General features: G+C 49.9%; 5 protein-coding genes and 1 pseudogene across 6 annotated transcripts; 4 read left to right on the top strand and 2 right to left on the bottom strand.

The window, feature by feature from the left end:
• Positions 1-97: 97 nt before the first annotated feature.
• LOC112886240 (casein kinase 1-like protein HD16) lies at positions 98-7,509 on the top strand. 2 transcript variants are annotated; one of them, XM_025952067.1, is made up of 17 exons: positions 98-468; positions 1,743-1,877; positions 1,960-2,033; positions 2,148-2,217; positions 3,008-3,063; positions 3,148-3,219; positions 3,305-3,399; positions 3,519-3,585; positions 3,693-3,822; positions 3,916-4,134; positions 4,310-4,452; positions 4,522-4,696; positions 5,269-5,359; positions 6,367-6,524; positions 6,646-6,834; positions 6,914-6,974; positions 7,059-7,509. In XM_025952067.1, the coding sequence occupies exons 1-16, from the start codon at positions 379-381 to the stop codon at positions 6,971-6,973; spliced, it is 1,824 nt and encodes a 607-aa protein (XP_025807852.1). In that variant the 5' UTR covers positions 98-378; the 3' UTR covers position 6,974; positions 7,059-7,509. The 2 variants fall into 2 exon arrangements, with proteins under 2 accessions (XP_025807852.1, XP_025807853.1); XM_025952068.1 differs by lacking the exons at positions 98-468; positions 1,743-1,877 and having other exon boundaries at positions 1,959-2,033; positions 3,916-4,013; positions 4,100-4,134.
• Positions 7,510-8,571: 1,062 nt separating this feature from the next.
• On the bottom strand, positions 8,572-10,245 carry LOC112885148. The gene is made up of 8 exons (XM_025950814.1): positions 10,174-10,245; positions 9,974-10,083; positions 9,714-9,849; positions 9,569-9,637; positions 9,246-9,288; positions 9,070-9,152; positions 8,901-8,948; positions 8,572-8,733 (listed from the first exon to the last, which is right to left on the bottom strand). Exons 1-8 carry the CDS (start codon positions 10,243-10,245, stop codon positions 8,572-8,574), a joined length of 723 nt encoding a protein of 240 aa, XP_025806599.1.
• Positions 10,246-12,455: 2,210 nt separating this feature from the next.
• On the bottom strand, positions 12,456-16,942 carry LOC112887547 (cytochrome P450 90D2-like). Its single transcript, XM_025953738.1, has 6 exons — positions 16,011-16,942; positions 13,967-14,116; positions 13,602-13,874; positions 13,401-13,490; positions 12,968-13,284; positions 12,456-12,855 (listed from the first exon to the last, which is right to left on the bottom strand). Exons 1-6 carry the CDS (start codon positions 16,617-16,619, stop codon positions 12,768-12,770), a joined length of 1,527 nt encoding a protein of 508 aa, XP_025809523.1. The 5' UTR covers positions 16,620-16,942; the 3' UTR covers positions 12,456-12,767.
• Positions 16,943-19,984: 3,042 nt separating this feature from the next.
• On the top strand, positions 19,985-20,608 carry LOC112888166 (annotated as a pseudogene).
• Positions 20,609-20,760: 152 nt separating this feature from the next.
• LOC112887317 (PRA1 family protein F3-like) lies at positions 20,761-22,042 on the top strand. The gene has a single exon (XM_025953458.1). It carries the CDS (start codon positions 21,009-21,011, stop codon positions 21,282-21,284), a length of 276 nt encoding a protein of 91 aa, XP_025809243.1. The 5' UTR covers positions 20,761-21,008; the 3' UTR covers positions 21,285-22,042.
• A 1,301-nt stretch (positions 22,043-23,343) lies between these two features.
• Positions 23,344-24,308, top strand: LOC112885894 (PRA1 family protein F2-like). Its single transcript, XM_025951587.1, has one exon. It carries the CDS (start codon positions 23,485-23,487, stop codon positions 24,076-24,078), a length of 594 nt encoding a protein of 197 aa, XP_025807372.1. The 5' UTR covers positions 23,344-23,484; the 3' UTR covers positions 24,079-24,308.
• Positions 24,309-26,531: the final 2,223 nt, after the last annotated feature.

Genomic DNA, 26,531 nt, shown 5'->3' with positions numbered 1-26,531 from the left:
ATACCAAAGGCGTAACCTGTTGAATACGTATTCCTGGAACAGAGGCAGCACGATAGCTCTACGCTGTCGACGAGGGGGAGGAAGGAATCGTCTGCGCTAGGAGCCGAGAGAGATCTCCGTCCAGAATCTTCCAGCCCCCTCCTCCCGTCTCCTCTCCTCTGCCTTTGCTTTCCATTTTGTTCTCTCTCATCTCCTCCCCGTCGCCGACCAGTCCACCGCCGCCACCTCAATCTCGCGCAGCCGACCTCTTACCGTACAGTGTCCCGGTCTCTCACGAGGGAGCACCCGCCGAAGCGAAAGCAGCAGTCGCCTGGAGGAGGAGCCACCCCCGCCGCTGGAGTAGGGACCGGGACAGGGACGGTTGCCGTCCGCGCGGGGATGGACGACGGCGACAGCGTCGTCCGGAGCGTCGACAGGGCCGGCGCCGCCCCGGGCGACGACGGCAGCGCCACGCCGCTCCCCGAGACGGTCAGGATCTCTCTCCTCTCTTTCGCTAGCTCCCGCGCGTTAAGAATTGGGCGGCGTTCGGGGATTGGGACCCCACGATTAGACGCTGGCAGTAGTTGGTTGCGGGCGGATTGGGCATTGAGCGCGCGCGTGAACTCGAGCGGTGCGCATGCTGGCATGAATAGGCGGCATTTGAGTGGTTGATGGAGCTGTCCGGATTAATTCCCATGTTAAGGGCACCGGTACGGATGAATTCGGGTTCTTCTTAGGTTAGGCCCGGCATTGGTGCAGCGTTGCTGCTCTAGTGTCTGATGTTAAATGAGCATGCCATTTTGGGAAATATGACACTCTTCTCATGTTTGACATTTGTGGAGTAGGTGCTGTTTTTCGTTTTTCCGTATCTGGCAAAGCAGATGAGCAAAAAAAAATCCGCCTTTGTATTCTCCAAAGTAGTAGCCATGCAAATTATAATGTTGTAGGTAATCTATGGAGGGAGCCATTTGATGCAAGGAAGTATGGCATTGCCGTTTGTAATATTGTAAGGCTCCATCAGAATATGATGCGCCAACTATGTGCTGTTTATAGGGCCACGAATCTGCAGTTATGATGTGGAAATCGAAAAATTATCTAGGCTGTTATGTGTAGGTTGGCATCCCTGCATGGCAGTTTTTTCTTTCCAAAGCACCAGATAACTGTGTTTTCAATAAGAATAATAGCACATCCTACGGTGTTTTCAGAAAGAGAAAGGAACGCATGAATGCCTGCATGCTGCAAAGATGTGTTTTGCATGTTATGCACTATAGCATCCCAGAAAGGATAAATTTCATCTAGTGAAAATGCAGAACATGTGTTAGCTTGTAATATAATAGAACCTACTCAACCTAGAGAAATAGATGCATAACAACTTTGAAGTTGCTCTATCCACATTCGTTCTAAATTCTCTTGATAGAAATTATGAAATCATTAAATAGGATGAGTGCTGTGTAAGGGCTGTAAGAACAGGACTTCTGTTGTAACATGTGTTTCTCCCGACTGGGAATGAGAGTTGCTCAATCTAGCTGTTGAAGATTATGGCATATTATTATCATTACACTATTGACAAGTCAGGTCATCTTTGTATCTACATGTAAAGGGCCTATACCTGTAGTAGACATTGACTGGTCTTTGTTCACTTCTCATGTGTAGTGGTGTATAAATCTGATTTGAGCCCTTGCAATAGTAATCAGCTTTCAAGATAGGATGTTGTGTTGTACTATTGGTGGTATGACATATGTAATTCTCTGGTGCTGGAGCAGGTTCAAATTGGCAATTCACCTACCTACAGACTTGACAGAAAGCTTGGAAAGGGAGGATTTGGGCAAGTATATGTTGGTCGCCGTATTTCCTCTCCTAGTGTTAGTGACAGGACACCTGGTGCAAATGCTTTGGAGGTCTGTACGCCTTTTCTGGAACTTTATTTGTAATTTGATGCTATCGTTGTTGCATCAGTATTCATGCTTTGCTTCACACTAGGTTGCAATAAAATTTGAACATCGAACCAGCAAAGGTTGCAACTATGGTGCTCCCTATGAGTGGCAAGTGTACAAGTAAGTGACAATTTTGCCCTATTTCCCTTGCACAATTTTCTACATTTTTCTCTTTGGCGTGCGACTGAATTTGCATGTTAACTCTTGTGTTTTTATAAAACATACATCCTGCAGCACCCTCAGCGGAATTCATGGCGTACCAAGAGTACACTACAAGGGGAAGCAGGGAGAGTATTATATCATGGTAATAACTAATAATCATGCAATCTTTCCTCCTTCATATTTTGTATCGTCGTATATAGTGCATGCACAAGTACACTTGCTAAACTGTGATACTGTCCCCATTATTCGTGGCACATGTATGATGTATAACCTATTTTGTTTCAAATTTTCCTTCTATTAATGTTTAATCCAATTAATCCTTTTCTTGCTCCCGCCTCAGTTTTCTAAATAACTAAAACTGGCACCAGCATTAATGGCATTATTAGGTATAGGTAAGGCATAATTGCTAGTATCGAATCATTACAAACATAATGAGTTGGCATCTTGATCAGTTAGAAACTTTAAAATCCATTTTTTCTCCAAGAGAGGCACTCACCTTGTGATTGATGAGGTGACTTTGCTATGTCCAGGGAAAGCCTTGCCCTTTAATACAACGTCTCAAAAACAGAATAACGGTTTTTTAATGAAAACCAATCAATAACTTAGTTTCCACTACAGTTTTTCAGGATATGATTGCTTAAAGAACTCATAATATTTTTCTAATTATATCCCTATTCTAATTTAGCTGGTGACTGTACTTGACACCACCTAGCATGCTTCATACTAACTAACTCCATTCATCGCTTCTCAAGTAAATAATATGCACTGACCACTGAATAAAATGATACTGTCTGAGCTGTCCATATCCATAACGCCCACCCACCTCCACCCCATCCCATAAACCTCCTGCTGTACCCATGTATTGACTATTGAATAAATGGCTTGGGCACTTAATTACCTAGAAAATCCTGTTCACTGCTACCTCTATGCAGATTATGGACATGTTGGGACCAAGCCTCTGGGATGTTTGGAATAATAACTCCCACTCGTAAGCATCTAATGCTGTTCCATTTTCTTAATGTTTTCCAGCTTTCTCAGCTTATTATTTGATTCTGGTTTATTTTGTTGGCAGCATGTCTGTTGAAATGGTTGCTTGCATTGCCATAGAAGCAATTTCCATATTGGAGAAGATGCATTCAAAAGGGTATCTAATATACTCTTGTCAAAGGAGACTAATGTATGTTGCATACTGTGTATAAAAGTATAGCTAAAATCTCTTTTTATGGTAGGTATGTCCATGGAGATGTAAAACCTGAAAACTTTTTGCTTGGACCTCCAGGCACCCTGGAAGAGAAGAAACTGTTTCTTGTTGACCTTGGTTTAGGTGATTTCATTTGATATTCTAATTCAGAGAAAATTTTAGTGTCATATCGGGCCATTGGGCCTTCAAATATATGTGTTACTTTATTTCACTTGATATTGATTTAATGATTTTCAACACAGCTACTAGATGGAGAGACACTGGTACAGGAGAGCATGTCGAATATGATCAGAGGCCCGACGCCTTTAGGTTTGTAAGAGAAGTACTTTCCTAGGTTCTAACTTGTAAGGGCTTTATTCGTTCTTATGTCTAAGCTGACAATTTATTTACATTCTTGAATTTTTTTAACTGAACAGAGGAACTGTGCGCTATGCTAGCGTGCATGCCCATTTGGGAAGAACTGGAAGCAGGAGGGATGACCTTGAATCCCTTGCATACACACTTATTTTTCTTCTGCGCGGTCGCCTTCCTTGGCAAGGATATCAGGTGAAGTTTGTCTAGAATTTTTCTTCACTGACTTCAGTGTTTTTCAGTTTCTTTTCTTTCCCCTTACTAGAGTTTTCTACAAATTGATTTTAGGGGGAGAATAAAGGTTTCCTTGTTTGCAAGAAAAAGATGGCAACTTCCCCAGAATCTTTGTGTTGCTTTTGCCCACAACCTTTCCGACAATTTATCGAGTATGTTGTGAACTTAAAGTTTGATGAAGAACCAAATTATGCAAAGTGCATTTCTCTTTTTGATGGCATTGTTGGTCCAAACCCAGAGATAAGGCCAATCAACACGGATGGGGCTCAGAAGGTACTATCCTTTTCCAACCTTGTTGCTTCTTATTAAATGAAGATTGCTCCCAGCTATCGCATTCTTACGAAGGGCTTGCACGCCTTTGCTTATTCTAGAGTTGTACTCTTTTATACATGATTGTATGTGTATGGATTATGGATACTAATAGACTAATTTGTGAATTTTCTACCAGCTTATATATCAGGTAGGCCAGAAGAGAGGCCGTCTTATGATGGAGGAAGATGATGATGAGCAACCTAAGAAGAAGATTAGGATGGGGATGCCTGCGACCCAATGGATTAGTGTTTATAATGCCAGGCGGCCTATGAAACAGAGGTATGATCGCGTAAGTGTATGCTTTAGTTGGAAATAAAATGCTTCACTCTAACAGTGGTTCATTTGCAGGTATCACTATAATGTTGCAGACAGTAGGTTAGCACAGCATATTTCAAAAGGGAACGAGGATGGCTTGTTCATAAGCTCTGTTGCTTCTTGTTCAAATCTGTGGGCTTTGATAATGGATGCTGGCACTGGATTTTCTTCTCAAGTATATGAACTTTCTCCATATTTTCTTGACAAGGTAAGCAGTAAGCTAGGCCCGTTCTTTCTGTATTTGAGCATTCTCATATGTTATGGGCTTTGGGCCTGTGTGACTGCGCATGGCCAAGGAGAAAGGGCTGACGGCATGTCCAACAGAAGCTGATCGCGTCCATGCATCTGGCTTCCTTCTTATTCTCTTCTCAGTTGCCATTGAGTTGCCGTGTGATCTCATCTGTTAGTTTGTTAGATAGGATCCTTGGGGATAAAGAAGTATATATTAGATTGGTTGTTAACAATGTCTGTTAGGATCGACTCTGTTTGTGGAGATCAGGAGCACTAGTTTGAGCGCAAGCAATGAATAACGAAGTAAAGTTCCCAATAATCCCTCTCGTGTTCCATCAGCCAAGTGCCTCCCCTTCCTTAGTTCCCTTCTTCCTCTAGCGCCGTCTTTGAATAGCGCTTTCTACCACAAAGCCATCACCGTCTGGCTCCCCTCAGATGTTTATCCCCCTAAATCGAAGTCCATATCGTCATAACTCTTTTACTCTGTGTTGCAAGATTAGTAGCATATATTGAAATTTATTTTGTTTTTCTTGTTTGTGTTGCTTTCAGGAATGGATAATGGAGCAGTGGGAGAAAAACTTCTATATCACTGCACTAGCAGGTGCGAACAATGGGAGTTCACTGGTGGTCATGTCCAGAGGTAATACAGTTGGTGCCTGGGGCTCAAGAAAAATACTCCCTTACTTGCATGCTTAGTACCAGGAATATGATAGTATGTCCTGGTACAGTTTCTCTGGAAGCTTGGAGCTTCCCCCATTACTCAATATAAATTTCAGCTTACTTTTACAGGAATAAACTCAAGTATTGACATTGTGTAACACTTGTGCAGTACGGCACTGACAGATTGTCCATACAAAATCCTCCTTTTCTTTCCAGAAGTTCTGTATAGTGAGATAAACCGGACTAGTTTAATCTTTTTGGTCAAGCTGCAATTGTAACTCAGGATGCAGATTTCCCTGGGCCGACCCAGTGACCCAATACCCAAAATAAAAAATTCAGTGTAAATACCCATTAGGCTGACCCAAAAATATTTGGTGTCAATTAGTGCCAAACCCTTTGGGTCATTCGGGTAACCCGAATCGCAACAGATGATATCCTATCCCGATCTCCCGGCTCACGTCCGCGCTCAGCCGCAGGCCTGTCATTGACCTCGCCCCTCCGGCTTCCGCAGACCGCAGGATGGACTCGGAGCTGGAGCCACATCGCCGGCATCACCTCGTCTCCCAGTGCAACCACACCCCTCCAGGCAGCCGCCGGGCCCATCCATCGAGGCTGCCAGACCTGTTCGTTGTTGTATCCAGGGGTGATGCCATCCCTCCCCCCCCCCCCCCCCTCCCTGTGTGTGTTGGTACTGATCACCTGGAAGCAGCGTTCACCTAGCACCGGCACGGCTGCAGCGTTCACCTGGAAGCAGTAGCAACTATGCCTTTTGGTGTAATTATCGGGTACACTGGTGCCACTGGTTTAAGAATTGTATTGGGTCAAGCCAACCCTAAACCCAAATATAATTAAGTGGGTAGTGTGGGTCAGTTTTTGGGTCAACCCACTTGCATCCTGAATTGTAACCTTTTAGTTGGAGGCTCTTACAGTTTAAGTTATTGTCCCTGTATATACTATGTAGATTGGTTTTGACTTTGAACTCTCCAGGAATACAATATGCCCAGCAATCATACAAAGTAAGCGATTCCTTTCCCTTCAAGTGGATCAACAAAAAATGGAGGGAGGGTTTCTATGTTACTGCTATGGCCACTGCAGGAAGTCGGTGGGCCGTGGTCATGTCTCGTAATGCTGGCTTTACAGCTCAGGTATGTTAACATGCTTTGTCATTGCTGAATCTTGATCAGAGCATTGTGAATTCAACAGAGCATGTGCTAAAAGCTACATGGTTTAGTTTGATGCTTAATTTTTTGACATTTTCTGTTGTAGGTTGTGGAGCTTGATTTCTTGTATCCTAGTGAGGGTATCCATCGGCGTTGGGATAATGGATTTCGCATCACCTCGACAGCTGCGACATGGGATCAGGCAGCATTTATCCTGAGCATCCCCAAAAGAAAGCCTGCTGATGAAACGCAGGAAACCCTAAGAACATCTGCTTTTCCAAGCCAACATGTGAAGGTGACTTTGATACTCTTGCCCCTTTTCTCTAACCTCAGATCGACCATCCATTTGCACATACTAATTAATATGTTTGCAGGATAAATGGGCGAAAAATCTGTACTTAGCTTCCATTTGCTATGGAAGAACGGTGTCATGAGGTCTGCACTGTTTGATACTCTTGCCCCTTTCCTCTAACCTCAGATCGACCATCCATTTGCACATACTAATAAATATATTTGCAGGATAAATGGGTGAAAAAATCTGTACTTAGCTTCCATTTGCTATGGAAGTACGGTGTCATGAGGTCCGCCCTGTTTGACTGGTGATCTTTGTAGAGTTTATTTACATGGATTACTGAATAGATTTGAAATTTTGAAGGGCGACCATAGTTCTAATTTACGACCTATAATTAACTAATCCGATAGATGCAGAAGCCTGCCTCTGTTCCTTCAATAGTTGCCCTTGCTGCCTAGCATGGTTGTAAGAAATGTATGTTGCAGTGTTTGGGTGTTGCACTTGCTTGTCCATAGATTGTGCTGTAAGCTGTAAACTTGATTACTTATCATGCATATAGTTTCAAGTTAATATTTAACCCTGGAGATAGGTGCCTAGATTGTATAAACTCAAGCCGTCTCCGCCTCTTGTTCTGTTGCCGTTGAGGCTTTTCATGCTTGGTAATTTGGACCCTTGAAATGGTACCTCGATTCTGTAGACCTCTATTGAGGCTTATCTCACGTTATGTCTTGTGCTGTGTATGCTTGAGAGCTTTGGCCCATCCTTGCATTGGGTAATTTGGGCATCTGTACTGAATCTATTACGTGATTAATTTCATATAAGATAACTCTACTTTCTGCAACTGTTCCTTTTCAGCAGTTTAGCATTATGTGTATGCAGGGGGGGTACTGTTCTGTTACTCTTTACTCGTTTTTACTGCCCCCTCTGTTCCAAAATGCAGGTCGTTTTAGCCTTGTAGATTCATAGATTTTGCTATGCATTATATGTTATATGTTATATCTAGGTGCATATTAAACATCATGAATCTAAAAAAGTCAAAACGAACTAAATTTTGGAACGGAGGGAGTATGTAATTGAGCCCCCTTTCCCTGCGCAATTCTGTTTGTGAAGGCCACCTGATCTGTATTTGACCCGCATGGCCATTGTTTGTGCTCTTTGTTCTTACTTTGTCTATTACTTGGAAGTGCTGTGATCCCTTAAAAGAATTAAGTTTCGTTCCATGTCCAATTTCGTGAATGGAAACAAGGATGCACTAGCTTCTAGCTGCAGTATGACGGGTCGGTGACGAGCGGGCGGGGTGAGCGCGCCGGCCTCGACGTCGGCGGCCATCCGCTCCCAGTGCAGCTGGAGGAAGCGGGCGAGGGTGGAGTCGATCGAACACGGCGCCGACGCGCAGCACGCCAGCCCGCAGATCATCATTGCGCGTTACATGCTCTGGAACGCGTCCTCGCAGTCTCGCAGAGGATGGCCGCCGTCGGGGTCATCTTGTAGTTGCTGTAGGCGTAGGAGGGCCGGTCGCTCTTGTAGTAGCTCATCCGGGTGGATTGCAACGGCAGCCCCCCCCCCCCCCCCCCCCCCTCCGCGCCGTCTTCGTCCCCTGGCTCACGAAGGGGAAGTAGAGGCCCTTCCCTTCGTCAAGCCCAGGCGCATGCCTGCAGGAACAGTAAGCAAGCCGCCATGTTCATGTGCAACGAGGCAGGTAGGTAGAGGCCGGTAACGGTGGTAGTCAGCAGTCAACACTCACAGGTTCTTGATGACTGGCGCGACGAGGCTGAGCAGCGACTGGCGGCGGTCGAGGAGTTGCAAGTCAGTAGGTGCTCCCCCCTGTTGGGGCTCAAGCTGGCTTCGGACACGGATGGCATCGAGAAAAAAAGAATCCCAACTGCTCACGTCGGATGGGGACTGGAGCAGAGGCGAACCGAAAATGAGACTGGAGGTACATGGTAACTGTCTTTACTGAACCGAAAATGAGTTTAGTTCAGGAGTGACAAAACTATTGTCATCCATACTTGGAGACTCCACAGATGCTCAAGATCTAAAGCACTATAGCTACACTAGTGACAAAGTACCTTGAAGAAGGGCGGATTAGGGAAGCAACCAACCATCCTTGTTGTACCCTGAACGGCATTATAAGAACCATAAACACCGAATATATAGATAGGGCTTCAAAATCGAATAACCAATAAAGGAAATAAAAAAAAGAGTTTTCCTTGAAACAAACCCAAAAGGAAAATATACCTGATTTGTTAGCTGATTTTTGAACTTGCCTGGATCTCTCTTCCTTTCAGAGTGGAATTCACATGATACTTGTTCATCCATTCCTGCAGTAAGTTTAAACTATGATGATCGTGGCTAGTTACCTTTTCCGATACTCAAATCAGAATATTTGAGAAATTGCAAGACAAACAGCTTACGATTTTTGGTCACTGGGACATCGCAGTTCTCTGATACATAGTCCTGATTAGCAATGGTGGAAGTTTCAGTCTACTGTATGAGAAGTACACCAACTAACATTCTTGCCGAAACAATTATGGTTTGAAGTGGTAGGTGGAATGACCAGAACAACTCTTACTCATGCTAAAATAATTTGTGGTAGCCCTCCAGAAAAAATAAAATAAAATAAGATGCTGGTATATATTATAAGCCACTCAAATCTGGAGAGTGACTATCAAAGGCTGCTTTTACCTTAAAATTCAAAACAAGTAAAAAAGGGTGGCATCTGAAAGAGATTTCCTACCACATCGAGAGAGTCGCAGGATGGTGCACGGTGGAAGATCTTAGGAGCAATAGGGTCACACGAGCCTTCCTGTGGTATTCGCTTTCTCATGAGGATGTGCCAACTGAAACAGAACTGTAGCCTATTTGAATGTTTTCTTCCGTACGCTGGATGGCGGCCGGAGCAGCGTGTCCGTGGAGAGGGCGGTCGCGGTGGAGAAGCAGAGGAGGGGGAAGGCGCAGAAGGCCGAGAACGTGATGCACCTCGTGTGCTGGGACTCAACTAGCTGTGTTCTTGCTGTCCTGTTTCTCGTCGGTCATCACGAATTCGAGCAGAGTCAGAGAGACGTGTCTGTATAAGATAAGATCTGCATGTGTTCACTGATGTAAAAATGTCGGACGCATATTAAGTCACAATGTAACTTACCATCTATCTATACCCTCTAAATCGCATCCAACGTCTGTCCTTCCTCTTGGATCAAAATAAAGGAAAAAACAATAGTTGAGCCCACATGTCAGCCTCAGCTCGTTCTTCTTCTACCTCCACTTGTCCGGCGAGCTGCGGCCTGCGGCTGCGCGACCTGCGCATCCTCCCCGGCGAATCTCACCGCCGCCGCTTTGATGGACCTGGAGGCCCTCGACGTCGGCGACGAGCGGGAGCTGCTTGCGCCCGCCGGTGATGAGGTTGAGCAGGCACATCTCCCACACCTCCCTCGCCTCTGCGGCATGCCGTCGGCGTTCCGGTCCTGCAGTCCTCTTCTCCGATGCAACAAGGCGTGGCTCCATGCGGGGGAGTGAGTCCACGGCGGCGCGGACGAGCGCCGCGAGTACCGAGCGGTCTTCCTGAGTTGCTTAGTATTGGCAGGAAGGACGAAGCTTGAGTGATAAATTATAACCAGCCGTTGGATGTGATTTGTACGGTGGATGCAGGCAGGTAAGTTGCAACCTGACTTGCTCTGACTTGCTGAAGGAAAGTGACTAAATCCTCCTCCGTATGGTCACAGTAGCAATGAATTTGTAACTGCAGGGTGTTCGTGCTCTATGCATGATATAGGGGTCACCTGCTAGCACACCGCGAATAATCGAAGGCGCCGTGTGGTCTCGCGCGCCCCATTAACCCAACGATGGCCTGGCAGATCAACGACGATTCGTAACATTAGAGCCAGGGGATCTTTTTTGGAGCAGAAGAGGGGAAGAGCCGGCGCTAGGGTTTGGAGGGGTTTGGGATGGAGCTTTCGCATACACTGGACGGACGAGAGGCGCGGCGGCCATCGGCGCCGGGCAGCCGCCGACGGATCGTCGAAGGGGAGAACGAAAAGCCAAATGGAGGAAGAGGGCTTTTCTACATAATATTTATCCAAGTGAGGGGTGTTAATGAAAAATATCGGATCGCGATTGTCCAAATCAGAGGTTATGTGAAAAATAATGACCTGTACTTTTTATAAAATCTCCTAGTTTGGATCGCGTAATCGCGATCTAAAACAGAGGGTTTATGAAAAATACCATAAGGTAGTTTCTGCGAGTATCAACGGCAAGACTGCCAGAGACATGCGGCCGACGAGGCCGCGCTGACGGCGGCGGGCGGCGGCGGTCGACACCCCTGTCGCATGAAGCCCACGCCACCTTCAGTCAGAGACGTGCCAATTCGTGCCGGCGGCGCCGCACGCCCCATGCGCGCTGCTGTAACCTCGGAACCAAGACACCGCCTTTCAATTAGAGCCATCCTCACCGTGAGCCACCATCGACGAGAATCAGCATTCAATTAGAGGCAAACTATTATGAATGGTCAGATCAAAGAGCACACTCCCGGTATGCCTGCACTCCCATCATATCCTCTGTTCGCAGTCACTGTTCGTTATCCGTTAAATTCTGGTGCCACGATTCAGTGCTCTCTGCCTGGTCCAAACGGATCGGTCAGCTTTTAGGCTATCTCCAGCGATATCCTCTAAATCTCATCCCCTATCCTTTTCCTCCACATCAACTTCATTCTCTATACCAAATTTAACTCCAACAACATCCTCTATTTCCATCTTCTATACCCCACAATCTCAATTTTTTTTCTTTTTTTCCAACCGCCCGCCCCTCCCCCCTCCTCCTCCTCCTCCGCCCGCCCCTCTGCCTCCGCCCGCCCCTCCTCCTCCTCCTCCGCCCGCGGCCCTCCGCCGCCCGCCCCCCCTCCTCCTCCGCCTCCCGCCCCCCCTCCTCCGAGCCCGCCTCCCCTCCTCCTCCGCCGCCCGCGCCCCTCCTCCGAGCCCGCCGCCCCTCCTCCGCCGCCGCCCGCCCCCCCTCCTCCGAGCCCGCCGCCCCTCCTCCTCCGCCGCCCGCCCTCCTCCGCCCCTCCTCCGCCGCTCCTCCACGCCCGCCCCTCCTCCTCCTCCTCCTCCTCCGCCCGCCCCTCCTCCGCCGCCCGCGGCCCTCCTCCGCCCCTCCTCCGCCGCTCCTCCGCGCCCGCCCGCCGCTCCTCCGCCGCCCGCCGCTCCTCCGCGCCCCGCCGCCCCTGCCCCGCCGCCCCTCCGCCCGCGCCCCGCCGCCCCTGCCCCGCCGCCCCTCCGCCCGCCCCGCGCCCTGCCCCGCCGCGCGCGCGCCGCCCCGGCCCCGCCGCCCCTCCGCCCCTGCCCCGCCATCGCTTTCCCCTCCCCGGCAGTTTCTTCCCGCGGCCGCGCGAAAGGCGCTGGCGGAGATGCGCTGGAGGGCGAGGCGAATGGAGGACTCCCTCTGTGCGGGACGCAGTCTCCCTCCCCCATTTTACCGCACGCTTTGGAGAAGCCCGCTGGAGCGTCCGCTCGCTACAGTATCCTCCGTTAATACGGTAGCGAACCGTTTACCGGGTCTCGCTGGAGATAGCCTTAGCAGCAAGACAAGGAGAACAAAGACTCCATAGCCGGCCATCAGGCATGAAGCCGCAAGAGTTTCAGTAAAATCATCATGTACTTTGCAGACTGAACTTGGCACCAGATCATCCTGGTCTCTTTGGTCTACTTTGTCCTCCATTTACACATGTATTTCTCACCTATTAATTCAGTTGCGTACCGTACAACGATTCGAGTACAACTCTGGTCTGCAACCATGCATGCATCTCAAGTTTGTACTCAAATGGTTTCTTTCATTACAGTATGATTTTTCTTTTCTGCTTTGAAAAAGGAAACTATTCTAGTTCGTCAAACACTTGGACAGACGAGGCTGCGACGAGCGGAGCGTTCCTGCTGGGCAACCTGTGTTCATCACGTTCTGGGCGTGACTGCGATTGGCATCCCTCGCCTGAGCCGCACCGTGGGGAAGTTGACGACGGCGTCCTCCTCCGCCACCCACCTGCAGCAGCAGCAGCAGCAGGCGTGCAGTGCATGGAGCGTCAATGTCCAGCAAAACGCATTGGTATATATGTAGCTTTTTTTCGTTCACACGTGTGTAGAGTTGGCCGTACCTGAAGTTGGTGACGAGATGGTGCAGGAAGATGGAGGCCTCGAGCCTGGCCAGGTCCAGCCCCGGGCAGAGCCTCTGCCCGCCGCCGAAGGGCGTGAAGCCGCCGCCGGTCATCACGTCGGCCCTCTCCTTATTCCACCTCCATGGGTTGAAGGCGTGCGGGTCGTCGTGGACGGCGGCGTCGAGGTGGACGGCGCGGAAGTAGACGAGCACGCGCCAGCCCTTGGGGATGAGGTGGCCCCTCACCTCCACGTCCCGCACCGCCTTCCGCATGATCCCGTTGATGATGTTGCCCATCCGCAGCGTCTCCATGATCACCTGCATCGCATCGCAAACATGTACAGTGTGATGCTATGCTGCTGATCGATCTCTCTTTTGCCGGCCGGAAGCAATTTCAATTCTCGATCTAACTCTAGCTATATATATGTTCTTACGTGCTGTGTGAAGGTGAGCGACATGTAGTCTGTCCATTCTAGGGTTTCTCCAACCCCCGATTTCCGCCTCTTCAGCTCCATGTTCTCCTCCTGCGTGTCACCACCAAAAGCTTCATCAACTATATATATGCATATATGTATCTCCTCTAGTAGTGTGAGAGATGATCTCAGTTTGTGGCAACAAAATTAAAGCGTACGCACCTCCAGCTGCTGTAGAGCCTGTGGGCACTCGCTGAGGTACTTGACGGCCAGCGTGATGAGCACGGGCACCGAGTCCTCCGCAGGGATCATGAAGTCGATCATGTTGTCGGATATCAGCTCGTCGGTGAGCTCGTCGCTGCCATTGCCCAACAGCACGTCGATCATGTCACGCGGAGGTTGATGAGTCCCATGCGGATCCTCGCACTCGGCGATCCTTCTCTTCCTCTTCTCCTGGATGATCTTTTGGATCAACTTTGTCATTCTCTTCTTAGCCTACGTTCGTAGTTGATGATGCAGTTTTTCATCAGTTCATCAAGAAATCAAACAAAAAGGGAAAATAATATAGGGTTGATATTTCCTGTTACCTTGAGGGATCTGTAGAGCTGAGTCCCGGGAAGCTTAACCGGAAGTGATATCAGACCGGCAATGAATTCTTTGAATTGTTGCCTGAGGTACTGCATTTCGTGTCCTTCGTCTAGCCCTATCAGTGCCCTCACCAGGATTTCAAACACAATCTGCAGAACATAGCATTGATAAAAAAATACAATTAGAAGTAACAAATTAAACCCAGTAACAATTAATTAAATTGCCTTCAAAATGTCAACAGAATATGTAAACACAAGTGGCTTATTTTGTGGAGAGTTTGTTATATAGGTAGTTGTGGCAACGGATAAGATATCCGTGGATATCGACTCTGGATATCCATACGCACGACCTAAAAACCATACCCGAACCTATACCCATTATCCGCAACGGATAGCAAAACGTACCCACATCCGTTACCCGCGGGTAACGGATATCCGCGGATATATCCATTTGTCCAATACGGAGAGGGGCGGCGGGCGGCGGCGCGCAGGAAGGGGAGAGGGCGCTCAACGCGGGCCGTGGTCACGAGAGGCGGCGCACAGGCCGGAGGAGGAGGAGAGGGGCGGCGGGAGGCCGGAGGAGGAGGAGAGGGGCGGCGGGCGGCGGCGCGCAGGAAGGGGAGAGGGCGCTCAGCGCGGGCGCACAGGCCGGAGGGAGGATGTTCGCGGCCGGACGGCGGCGCCAAGCCCGAGCAGCATAGGGAGGAGGGGGAAGGGAGCGAGGCGGCGCACAGGCCGGAGGAGGAGGAGAGGGGCGGCGGCCAGCGGAGGGGCCAGCGGATGGCTTGGTGACGGGGGCTGGGGCCGGGGGCTGGCGGCTGGGAGTTTGGGCGGCTGGGCGCTGGCAGGTGGGAAGTGAAATTGTGAAATCCTAAATTTGTATATATATATATATAAGGGTACTCGGGCCCACATGTCAGCGGGTCTTGCGGGTTTGCGGGTTTGGGTATCATTTTTTCATACCCGTTAGAAAATATCCATTGGGTTTAGAGTTGTACCCGCGCCCGTACCCACGGGCACAGATCCAGACCCGTATCCGCGCCCACCGGGTATGGTATCCGCGGGTACGCGGGTATTTCGTACCCGTTGCCATCTTTATATATAGGTTTACCCTTAAAATCAACTTTAGCAATAGCCCCTAAATCAGACCCTTCAAATGCTGAATGGAGATTATCTCTATTTTTTTGCTTCAAATTTGCTTCAATTCTAGCAATAGCCCTTAATTTTAACTTATAATAATAGAAAGCTCCCTAGAGGACCCCTAGAAATGGAGGGTGGGGGAGGAGATTTGGAGATCTCCCCAAGATAGAGGGTCTACTAGAGGGTCTGTTGGAGTGCATTTTGACCCTCTAAATTTAAGATAGAGGGTTGTTTAGAGGGTCTGCTGGAGTTGCTTTAAAGAGCTCTATCAGAATATCTTAGCCAAAATCATTTTTAGAATTGATAGAATTCTACGTGATCCTACAAAAATATTCAGATTGGGCAGACACTCAAGCTTGGTGATGGGGAGTTCAGGATATTTTAACCCGCTAGTAAAGCAATCTGGACCCTTCATCACTTCACACCGACTGTCCAGCTCTGTCCCTATCCGTATCGCTATCCCGCCTCTATCCCTCCATCCAAACATGTCGTTTGGCACCCAGTTGTGCAGGTAATCTTTTGCGATGGCAAAGCAATGCTGTCCATGACTCTCCATTGGCATATGGACAAATGCTAACTCCCAAGCCGCGAAGCATCACCTCGCATGTCGCGTATCCACGCGCACGGGCACGGCCGGCGCCGGCCCATCGATTCACCTCCCTCCCCGCCGCCCCCCCCCCCCCCCCCCCCCCGCGGGCACGGGGACCTCCCTCCCCTAGGGTAGCGACATGGGGGCGCGCACGCGTGCACGAGCCCACCGGCACACGTGTATGTAGTATGGACACCAGCTAGCTAGCACACGAATCGATCGATCGGCAATGGTAGTTGTAGTCAGCGAGACAGACAGAGAGGCCGGGGAGAGGGACGGCGGCGGCGGCGGCTCGCACCGCGTCGCGTCACGTACCGACTTGGCCTCGTCCTGGACGCGCACCACGGGCGCGGCGCCGGGCCACGCGGCCATGGCGCGGGCGACGCGGCGGTGCATGTCGGCGGTGACCCGCGCCTTGAGGTGCGGCGACTTGAAGAAGGCGCCCGCGAGGCCGTGCACCCGGCGCTGGAGGCCGCCGCCGAGCACCAGGATGGAGGACCGCCCCATGAGCTCCATGAGCGAGCGCGGGTACCACGGCACGAACGCCGACGCGTCAGCCTGCAGCACCGCGCGGCTCACCTCCGGGTCCGAGCTCACCACCGCCGGGGAGCCCCACAGGTGCGACGCGAACACCTTCCCGTACAGGAGCCGCCGCCGCTCGACGAAGGACTCCGGGCGGGCGGAGTACGCCGCGAGGATGAACGCCGGCGTCTCGCCGAGGAGCGGCCACCCGAGCGAGCCCGCGGGGAGCCGCGCCGATCCGGACGCGCCGCTCTCCGGCCCCCGTCGCTTGGTCCCTGACGACGGCTGCAGGCGAGGGACGAAGAAGAGCCGCACGATGATGACGGCGGCGGCGAGCAGCGCCGCCGCCGTGACGGGGCCGGCGGCGGACGCCGGCCAAGGACCGTCCCCGGGCCACATCATACCGCGCGCCGGAAGATGGTGGTTGATCAGCTCCGATCGTCGATCGGCGCTGCGCGTTTGCTGCGAGAGGAGTGATGGTTGTGGTGCTGTTTGTGAAGCGAGGCCTCAACCTGTATATGAATTGAAGCGCTGCTGCAGGAAGGAGGGAAAGCGTTTCAGACAGATGATAAGGAGCCTCAGCAGAGGTAGAGTGGCGTCCCGGCTATAAAATACAGCAACTACTCCTACCTAGCTAGAGTCTTGTTTCTTTATTGCTAGTGTCTTTTTTTCCCCTATTTAATTTCTTTTCTACTATCTTTTTTTCTCTTAATATTGTTTATTATTCATTTTCTTGATGCATGAAACCAGAAAGGACTTGCCACTTATTTTGCCTGAAAATTCAGAAGTATGTGATGGCGCGACTGAAGTTCTAACCTTTGCTTGAAAATGTGCTGTCTACTAGGTGGTAGTCGGCATGCATGTTGATCCAGCGCTGCCATGATGATGATTAGGTAGTTAAGAGAGGGATGGGACCTCTTCCTTTTGTCTGCAATCATGCCTTCCACGCGTTCGTGAAGTTGCATGTGTGTGTATGCACTGTACGTGTGCGCCGTGTATGATCACGATGATTAGCCAAGAGAGAATGTCTCTCAATTCTCAAATACACCAAGCATACATTGGACCGAGCGCTTGCTCGCCTACCTATGCATGCCATGGAGCATTCGCATAGTTGTCCTCTGTTTGTTTTTTTTTGTCATCTTCTCTTATTGAGATATGTGTGCTAGACACCTTCTCGAAAAAAGGACCCAGGGGTATCTTCTTTTTCAAGTGTAGAGAGAGGTAGAGGGAATAATTTACCCATACAAGGCGCATGGGTCAGCAATTGTTTTTTAAAATTTTCACTGGAAAATATGAATTGGATATCAAATTCAAAAGAAACATTATAATTAAGAACGGCTTTACCCTGCATGCATGATCATCAGTCGTCTGGCAGCTAATATGGTAGCGCGCGCCGCGCGCCGGCATGACAGAAATCAAACTTTGGGGCTCGATCACTTGAGTAGAAAGCGAAGTTTGCATGGCCTTTAGTTGCCAAAAGATTCCAAGCATCAAACTTCAAGCGGCGCACGCGTGGTTGACTCAGAGGTGTATGATCTATCCAACTGCACGTGACAAAGCACTCCGAAATGTAGATACGCACGTGCTTAAAGAAGTTCAATGCCAACGGTTGAGACCGAGGAGCCGTTACGGCTTCACAGGTTAGCTTCATCCTACTTTTAATTCATTTTAGTATGGTTTATAAAACGGCTTCACGCTGCAATATCTCGATTTGCGTGAAATAGGTGAAGCGGAAGCTGAAATAAGCCATGCCAAACAGGCTCGTTATTCCTACCTACAAATTATTGAACGGGTGTTCAACTACTACCGTGTGGTTGTGCTTGTGTGGTGTATGTGTCCAGTGATATTCCTTGAAGAAAAATAGTACAGTGATATGTAATTCAGTCCAGGAGAAGTAAAAGGAATATAATGGTGTATCTTCATCGTTTCTATGTAATTATAATTAGTTCCGATCCTTCGATCTAATACACTGTTCATATCTTAAGTATTGTATATGTTGATGACAATAGATTGGCATTACTAAATTCATGATAGAAAATAAATTTATAATATACCAGTATCTCTATCTAACATAATACATTTTTTATGTATTGGTAGTCAAAATGTCATGTTGGAGACGGTGTTGATCATGATGTCCTAACTCACTAATATATGTGCTAGAAGTTAGAACATACATATGTGATAGCTCACCGTAACTGATCAAAAGCATGCATCATACAAGTAGCATATGGCTCCCGTATGCGCAAATAAAAGATCCCCTCCTCTTGTGAAGCTCAAACAAGTAAATAATACACCTTCGCTCTCGTGCGCACCTTTAACCAAACGGTGAATAATAATGACCCAACCCTACTGTGTATGTGAAAGTGCTTGATCATACCCAAGCCATGATGTAACCGGAGACCCAGACCAAAAGCCCATATGCCCACAAAAGTGACTAATCATGACCCAATCACTTGTTTAAGGAGCTATCGCCGGGCCGGTATGAGTACGCCACACACAGGCCGGTTAGGGCTGAGGCTGACGCTCTCCTATTTGGCCCTTGCAGCTTGCATGCTTCTGTCCTTGCTTTGCATCAAGGATATGATTAGACAGAGTGGTCAAAGAACTGGGTTAGGCCTGGCAGACCTAAATGAGCTTTAGATATGATTCTATTGTGAGGCGCCAAGTGATGAAATCATTAGTCACTGCAGCTTTTGGGAGAATAGTGTTACTGGATGGAGGAAATTATTGGCCAGCACTTGATGCTAAGATAATTAACACACTCGTCTCGCCGCCTAGTGGGACAGTGGGGTTACTTGCTGTTCAATAACATAATTTATCTACACCAAGTTAAGTATATATGTTAATCTGGAACACTATGTTACATGGAAGCTTTGCACCAGTTACCATGGCTTTGGAATCTTGGTTCTAGTCATATAATTTCAAATGGATAAAAATGCAACCGAGGCCCTTAATTTTTCCCATATTCTCATCTAGGTCCGGACTCTCAAGGTGAACATATATATGGGTCCTTCAAACTTTTCAAGTGATTCGCTCTAAGTTCGCTCAAGTTCCAATTATGGACCCACTGCAGTGCACGCGTGGTGTCTCAGACCAAAGAAAAGATTCAAAAAGAAAACATTTGACGCAAGAACAAAGAGATTCAGGCAGGAGCAATATTCTCATTGCATGCTCAAGCGCTATTCATTGTCATTGCACGGACTTGACTTATGCCAATATTAGAGCATACCGATCATGTTGGACCCATCATGGGTCCATATTTCTTTCATGAGTCTAAAGGGGTGCAAGAACTTGTGTCCAAAGGTGGGTCCCTTCCACAGTGGCATTGACCAGAGGAGTGTTCCAACTACAATGCTACATACAGGTACAGCTCACAGGAGCACTGGTGAGATACTGTACTGTCATTGAAGAAAGAGTGAAAAAAAAACGGGGTAGTTAAGTTTTTTATTTATTTTTTGAGAGGGACGGGTAGTTAAGTGTGAGCATAAAAGAGAACATTGAAGAGGAGAAACGACGATACTACTTGAGGCCGGCCGTGTCACTGGAGGCTGCTGAAATTCCACCTCACAACATAAATACCCAGCCCAAGCCCAACATAGATTTAATGGGCCAGCCCAAAATTTGGGCTTGATCTCACGATTTTTGTTAGATGCTGATGTCATGATCTGATGATGGATGTGTAGTCAGCTGTCAACGCCTTCTCTGCCCATGAGACCAAACTAGCGCCTTCTCGCCGGCGCCCGGCCACCGCGCGCATCCAGCAAGCCATGTCCAAGTAAGTAACTATCCCGGCCTCCTCATCTGCTCGGCCGCCCGAGGGCTCGTCCACCGCGCTCGACTCCACCTCCTGCGCTAAGGCCCCGGCCAGCGGCGCGTCCGCGGTGGCCGCGCGCCGTGCCTGCTGGCCCCCTGGCGCGAGCTCGCGGACCCGTGCGCGCTCTCCGTCCCACGGGGTCTCGCCGACGCCTGCCACCGCACGCACCGCAACCTCGCGCGCTTCGCCGCGAACTAGGAGCTCGTCTTCCTTGCCGTCGTCTTGGTCTCCCTGCTGTGGCGGCCCACCTGCCTGGCCATCGTCCTCCCCTGCTTCTTCACCTCGTGGCAAGACCTTCCCCGTGCTTCTGGTGCTCACGCTCTTCCTGCTGGTGCTCACCGGCGCCACGGCGAGCGTGCTTGTCTCGCTGCCCGTCGGGCTCCTGCTTGTCATGGGCTCATGGCTCACGCCGTGCTGCACCGGCCCGCGGACAGCACCGACGAGGAGGCACAGGTGGTGCGACACGACGACGCTCACCGCCGTCAACCAACCATCGTGAGGTGGTCCTAGCCTCCTAGGTTCCTGCTAGTCGATCTTATTGGATAATGTTAGTGCATGGTCAGTGGATACTGCAGAATGCAGATGTTCTTGATCGGTTTGTGCACTTGCTCACAGATAAATTAAAATTTTGATTAACAATAATTCTAGGTCTTCACAAATTTTCAAGGGATCATGAAAAAAATAGATCTTAAAATAATAACCAATTTTGGTCGTTGTTTTGTCAACAACATGTACTATCTTGCACCGTACCACTAGAGCCAGCGGGAGGGAGGACCGGAGGAGGGAGGACTCCAGTGCCCGTGGCAGTGAACGGGAAATTTTCCCGTGGCTGTTATTGGTCGCAAGTGTGAGACAGTCACACATGTATTAGCACAAAATCTTCGGTAAGACCTGAACCACGTCAAAGTTCACCCACCGCGTGGCGCTCGAGTTCCCCGTCCTCGCCGGCGCCGGCCACCGCGCGCATCCAGCTAGCCATGTCCAGGTACGGAACCATCCCCGCCTCGTCCTCCACCCCGGCGCCCAAGGGCTCGCCCACCGCGCTGGACTCCACCTCCAGCAGCGCTAACGCCACCGGCGCGTCTCCGGCGGCCGCGCGCCGCCCCTGGCGCGAGTTCGCGGACCCGCGCGCGCTCTCCACCCCGCGGGGTCTCGCCGACGCCCGCCACCGCGCGCGCGCCAACCTAGCGCGCTTCGCCGCGAACTACGGGCTCGTCTCCCTCGCCGTCTTCTCGGCCTTCCTGCTCTGGTAGCCCATCCTCCTGCCCGTGGCCGTCTTCTTGTTCTTCGCGCGCGCCTGGTGATGCCCTCCGCTTGGTCCCGATATTCACGCCCCTCGTGCTGGTGGTCACCCGCGGCGCGGCGGGCGTCGTCGTCTTGCTGCTCCCCGGGGCCCTCTTCGTCGCGGTCCACGCCGTGCTGCACCTCCCCGCGGACGGCAGCGCCGACGACGAGGAGGCCAGGCTGTGCTCCAAGCCCGAACCGCCGCCGGCAAAACTAGCGCCGGCCGTTCCTCGTCGACCTTATTGGCTCTCTGTTAGTTGATGTTATTGTTGCAGGTGTTCTTTTAAAAAAATAGTTGCAGGTGTTCTTGATCCGTTTGTGGACTTGCTCAGAGACAAAATGTCCTTAAAAATATGTGCTCTTTGTCCTCCTTCCCGTGCTCGCGCTCGTCGTTCGTGCTGGTGGTCACCCGCGGCGCGGCGGGCGTCGTCGTCTTGCTGCTCCCCGGGGCCCTCTTCGTCGCGGTCCACGCCGTGCTGCACCTCCCCGCGGACGGCAGCGCCGACGACGAGGAGGCCAGGCTGTGCTCCAAGCCCGAACCGCCGCCGGCAAAACTAGCGCCGGCCGTTCCTCGTCGACCTTATTGGCTCTCTGTTAGTTGATGTTATTGTTGCAGGTGTTCTTTTAAAAAAATAGTTGCAGGTGTTCTTGATCCGTTTGTGGACTTGCTCAGAGACAAAATGTCCTTAATTAGATAGATTTGCTATTGGCAGACCTAGACTACGGGACTGCGCATACGACGTACGTATTCTATGATAAGGGATGAAACATGGTCCACGCCCTATATCATGGCCCACGTTCTACATCAGTTGTAACTACTCGTACCGTAGTAAAAGTAGTTGGAACATAAGAAAATTACCCGAATAGTAATTGGGTAGGGCTCCTGAGCTCATGTCTGGCTAAAAACTTTATGTAGCTCTGTTCCCCCCAAACTATATAAGGACGGATAGGGACCTCCTTCGAATAGACAACACTTAAGACAATATAAGACATCACATAGAACGTAAAGGTATTACGCTCTTGGCGGCTCGAACTTGTCTAAATTTTATTTTCGTTGTACTATAGAGTTCCTAATCTCGGCGATACCCCACCTACAACTCACCACCTCGAGGGTATCTCTCAATAGATTTGACGGTACACTATGATATTGTTACTCGAAACGCGTCCTTGAGAATGGGAGCTACATGATCAAACTGGAAGAGATTGGCCTTGTGATCTACCCGGGTGTCCAGAAATAACGAACTTTGAGTTTCCCGTGAGTGGAGATAAGACAGCGATTGTGTAACATATTAGCAAGCTATGAGACAAGACAACGAACTTTGAGACATTCTTGGAAAGGCGAAGCTATATATCACTTAAAGTGATGATAAGAAAATCATCATCGCTCGCAAAGGCGGCCCAATACGACGGCCCAACAACATCATCATCTTCCTCCCGACGCGCTGCATCTCCTCTGCTTTACCCGAGCGCTTCTCCTCCTCTGCTCGCTCCTAGGTCCTCCCCCGCCCCCGCGCCGCCGCCCTCCTCATCTCCGGCGCCCGGCGGATGTCCTCTGCCACCCGCGGCCGGTGGCGCCCCGCCTCCCCGCCCACAACCTGTCGCCACCGCCGGTCCGCAGCCACCAAGGACCCTCTCTCTACATCCAGGGAACATCACCGGCGATAACCTGACCCTAAGGCCCCCGATCCTGAAGCCTCTAACCCTAACCGTGGTGAGAAGGCCCGCGAGCATGGTTTAGGGACTGGTTACTAGTTAACCCGCATGGTGTGAACCAATGTCCATGTAGAATAGAAGTGGCCATGATCGAAAAATAAGCATTCTACGGGCTAACGGGCCAAGCCAAAAATGGGCTTTGAGGCATAATTTGTGCCATACTTAGCCCGCAACACAATCCTCACACTATAAACCCATCATCTACAGCTAAATCAACAAATGAACGGTCCGGATGGTGCCACACGTACATCTCCGGTCTCCACCTAGGTGTATGTGTATGTGTGTTCTCGCTCACTCCATAATTGCAGAAATGCATCCCCAGTTGTATAATTGGGTTACCTTGCAGAGTCCAGCTACTGCACGTCAAGCTCTTCGCATTACCCCACCGCGTCGCATAGCTTCCCCACCACTTCGCCGGCGCCGACGACCGAGCCGTCCCCAGCCAGGCAGCCAGCCATGTCCAAGTACGGCACTATCCCCGCCTCCTCCTCCCCCACGCCGCCGGGGGGCTCCTCCTCCTCCTCCACCTACCCGCTCGACTTCATCTCCCGCGCCAAGGCCCGCGGCGCGTCCGCGCTCGCCGCGCGCCGCCCCTGGCGCGAGCTCGCGGACCCGCGCGCGCTCTCCGTCCCGCGGGGCTTCTCCGACGCCTACCGCCGGGCGCGCGCCAACCTCGCGCACTTCGCCGCCAACTACGCGCTCGTCGTCCTGGCCGTCGTCTTCGCCTCCCTGCTCTGGCACCCCGTCTCCCTGCTCGTCTTCCTCGCCTGCTTCGCCGCCTGGCTCTTCCTCTACTTCCTCCGCGACCGCGACGCGGACCAGGCGCTCCTCATCTGCGGCCGCCCCGTCGGGGACGGCGTCGTCATCGCGCTCCTCTCCGCGGTCACGCTCGGGCTCCTGCTGCTCACCGGCGCCACGTCCAACATCCTCATCTCGCTGCTCGTCGGCCTCCTCGTCGTCCTGCTCCACGCCCTGCTGCACCGACCCGCCGACAGCATCGACGAGGAGGCCGGGAGGTGGTACACGCCCGTGCCGCCGTCCAACTACTAATCAAGCCAGTGTGAGCTGCTCTTCTTCCGTTCTCCGGCTTCGATCTTCTTGCTTCCTCGGCTATTAGTGGATTACTGCAGATGTTCTTGATCCGTTTGTGCACTTGTTCATAAATAAAATGTGCTTAAATTGGTGTTCTTTGTGCGTTTACTGCATACAATTGGTCCAACGGAAACATTTGCCCTCTCTAGAGATGATTTGTCAGTGAAATTATGATTCGTGAGTGATCATCAATCTGAAGTCAGTTTATCTGGGCTGAATCATGTGGCGCTTGCACAATGGTTTTTATTCAGAACGCGTCGTGATTAAGGGATTGCACGGTCAAACCGGAAGAGATTTTGCCTTGTGATCCACGGGTTCTAATTCTAAAAGCAAACGGGTGTTTCCATGTGAGACGGAGACAGACATCGTGTGAGCATTTCAGCCACAACCTAGAGCCAGCCACTTTGTTGATAGTGTCTGACCAGTAACCGGAGGACACTTATGCTTATCCGCATATAGCCGGCCAAGCTCGAGCTTGGTGATGGCGACTCATGGGCTCGTACAATGTGGACAAATTGTGAGCTGGTATCTCATTTTATCTTCTAGAAAAACAAGATCTAGTATGCTTTGGGTCGGCGGGGCACTGTTTGTTTATCTACCAAATCACCTCTTCCTCATATCCAGCAAACATCATATGGTAGTTTATTCAGCTATCGTATCAACTCTTTGTGTACACGATTTGTTTAGTAATTGGCTGGCGGTTTCCCAATTTCTTCTGCGAGAGGGCAATAATTGGAGTGGCAGCTGTTGGCGGGAGAACAGTGGTATTATTATTAGTATACCCTGAAGGAATTTTTAGGTATATCCTGATGTGAATTTTTTATGGTTCAAAAAGGATAAGCTGCTGTAGCGCTCTGGTTGTGCCTATCCAGTTGAATGCATTCAAGATTCAGCTCCATCAACAACAAATCTTCCATGAAAACATGGGAACTACACTTGCTGCCTGCCTCCATTTTGATATTTGAAGACTATACAGCTGCCGCACTTGCAACATGTTAGTTTGCGCCATTTTTTTTTTCTTTTGGCGAGGGAGTGTGAGCCATTTCAGCAGCGGAGAGAATGACCGAAATCCATGGTAACTATAAAAAAAATGTGAGCTTACTCTTGATTTTCATGGGAACTGGGAACGGTTTGTTTGTTCATGAATAGCGTGAAGCAACCTCAAAGCTATTTGATGACACGCTCTTGAGTTCTCCCAAGTCCATCTGTTCCTAAAAAAAAAAATCAGTGCGGATGTATCTTAACCAGTTCCTAAACAGCAGGGATATCAATGCCGGGATTCTCAAAGGTGAACACCTCAGAGTATCGCCCATTCAGATGATCTCTTAAAGGTAGGAAAGTTAGGTGACAGTACACCATGTAAACGTGGTCACTTATCATGTGACAGGTCTGCATGATTAAAAGTTGGTTTAGCCTGACGCGGGGGGAGGACATCGATAAATGCATGGCACAATGACATTCAATTTGAAAATGCTCTGTTTCTTCCTTCCCTGTTAGTTTCTAGTGGCAAAACATGCAATGACTATTGAAACTCCTGTTGTGTTTTATTGTGGTTTTCCATGAAATCCTTCCTGGTTTTGGGGTCGTCTTCCCAGCTGGGGACTGGAAATACCAGGAAGCATTTTTGTGGTTCAATGGTGATGGAACAGCTTGTGCATTGGCTTGCTCCGATGAAAATCTCCCCAGGTGCGTCTTCAGCTTGTAGACCTCTTCTTCTAATAGTTGTCCGGAACGGCAGAACCAGCCAAAAGGACTACATCAAGCTTCGTCGTTAGTGAAAATCCAGCATTTCCTCATAGCTGAAGAAACGGAATTCGTGCGAGAACCCACTGAACTGAAGCTGATTTTTTTTTTATAAGATATATTGCTTGCAACGTTTGTGTTTGAACAGCTCCGAAGCTTCTCGTTGTCCTATGTTGGTGCTCCATACTGTGCTTCCATCCCTCATCATGCCACGAAACTTCTGTGCTTAATTAAAACATGCCATGGCAACCTCAGTTATCTAATCTTGGCGATGGTTTTGGAATTGTGTTTGTCCTCTGAACCGTGAGAAGAGGAAGTGCCCGTTAAGATAGAGCCTCGCTGCTAGCATAATATTTGCTTTAGTACAAAGACATAAATTTAAACTAGCATAAGTCTGATGCAACCCGCTGACTTTTGAAATAGAGAGAAATCAATTGGTGACGCCACTTGACAAATATGACATTCTCATCCACCTTTGATCGCAAAATGAAGCTTCAATTCTGCAATAATCTCAGCGAAGTCGGTTCCTATTATGGGAGTAGTAGAAGTTCCTAGTTCAAAAATTGGCAAGTTCTCGAACAGCAGAGCTACTCATGCAGCTGCTGGGCCCACCCACCAGTGACAGCCAGCAGGACCTTTCTCGTGTAGAGCATCATTTTCCCTGCCCA

This window comes from Panicum hallii, chromosome 3, assembly GCF_002211085.1.
Source record: "Panicum hallii strain FIL2 chromosome 3, PHallii_v3.1, whole genome shotgun sequence".
NCBI classification, from domain to species: Eukaryota; Viridiplantae; Streptophyta; class Magnoliopsida; order Poales; family Poaceae; genus Panicum; species Panicum hallii.
The sequence above is the reverse complement of the archived record's forward strand: the minus strand, read 5'-3'. Positions and strand labels throughout refer to the sequence as shown.

Coding starts and splice junctions, on each gene's coding strand:
- LOC112887317 (XM_025953458.1), top strand. CDS start 21,009: ATGTCCAGGTACGGAACCATCCCCGCCTCGTCCTCCACCCCGGCGCCC.
- LOC112887547 (XM_025953738.1), bottom strand. CDS start 16,619: ATGATGTGGCCCGGGGACGGTCCTTGGCCGGCGTCCGCCGCCGGCCCC. Junction 13,285..13,400: donor CGCTCACCTTCACACAGCAC/GTAAGAACATAT, acceptor GATGCGATGCAG/GTGATCATGGAGACGCTGCG. Junction 12,856..12,967: donor CATCTCGTCACCAACTTCAG/GTACGGCCAACT, acceptor CTGCTGCTGCAG/GTGGGTGGCGGAGGAGGACG.
- LOC112885148 (XM_025950814.1), bottom strand. CDS start 10,245: ATGTGCCTGCTCAACCTCATCACCGGCGGGCGCAAGCAGCTCCCGCTC. Junction 9,850..9,973: donor TTAGAGGGTATAGATAGATG/GTAAGTTACATT, acceptor GACGAGAAACAG/GACAGCAAGAACACAGCTAG. Junction 9,289..9,568: donor CCTGCGACTCTCTCGATGTG/GTAGGAAATCTC, acceptor ATTGCTAATCAG/GACTATGTATCAGAGAACTG.
- LOC112885894 (XM_025951587.1), top strand. CDS start 23,485: ATGTCCAAGTACGGCACTATCCCCGCCTCCTCCTCCCCCACGCCGCCG.
- LOC112886240 (XM_025952067.1), top strand. CDS start 379: ATGGACGACGGCGACAGCGTCGTCCGGAGCGTCGACAGGGCCGGCGCC. Junction 4,135..4,309: donor ACACGGATGGGGCTCAGAAG/GTACTATCCTTT, acceptor ATTTTCTACCAG/CTTATATATCAGGTAGGCCA. Junction 4,453..4,521: donor AGGCGGCCTATGAAACAGAG/GTATGATCGCGT, acceptor GTTCATTTGCAG/GTATCACTATAATGTTGCAG.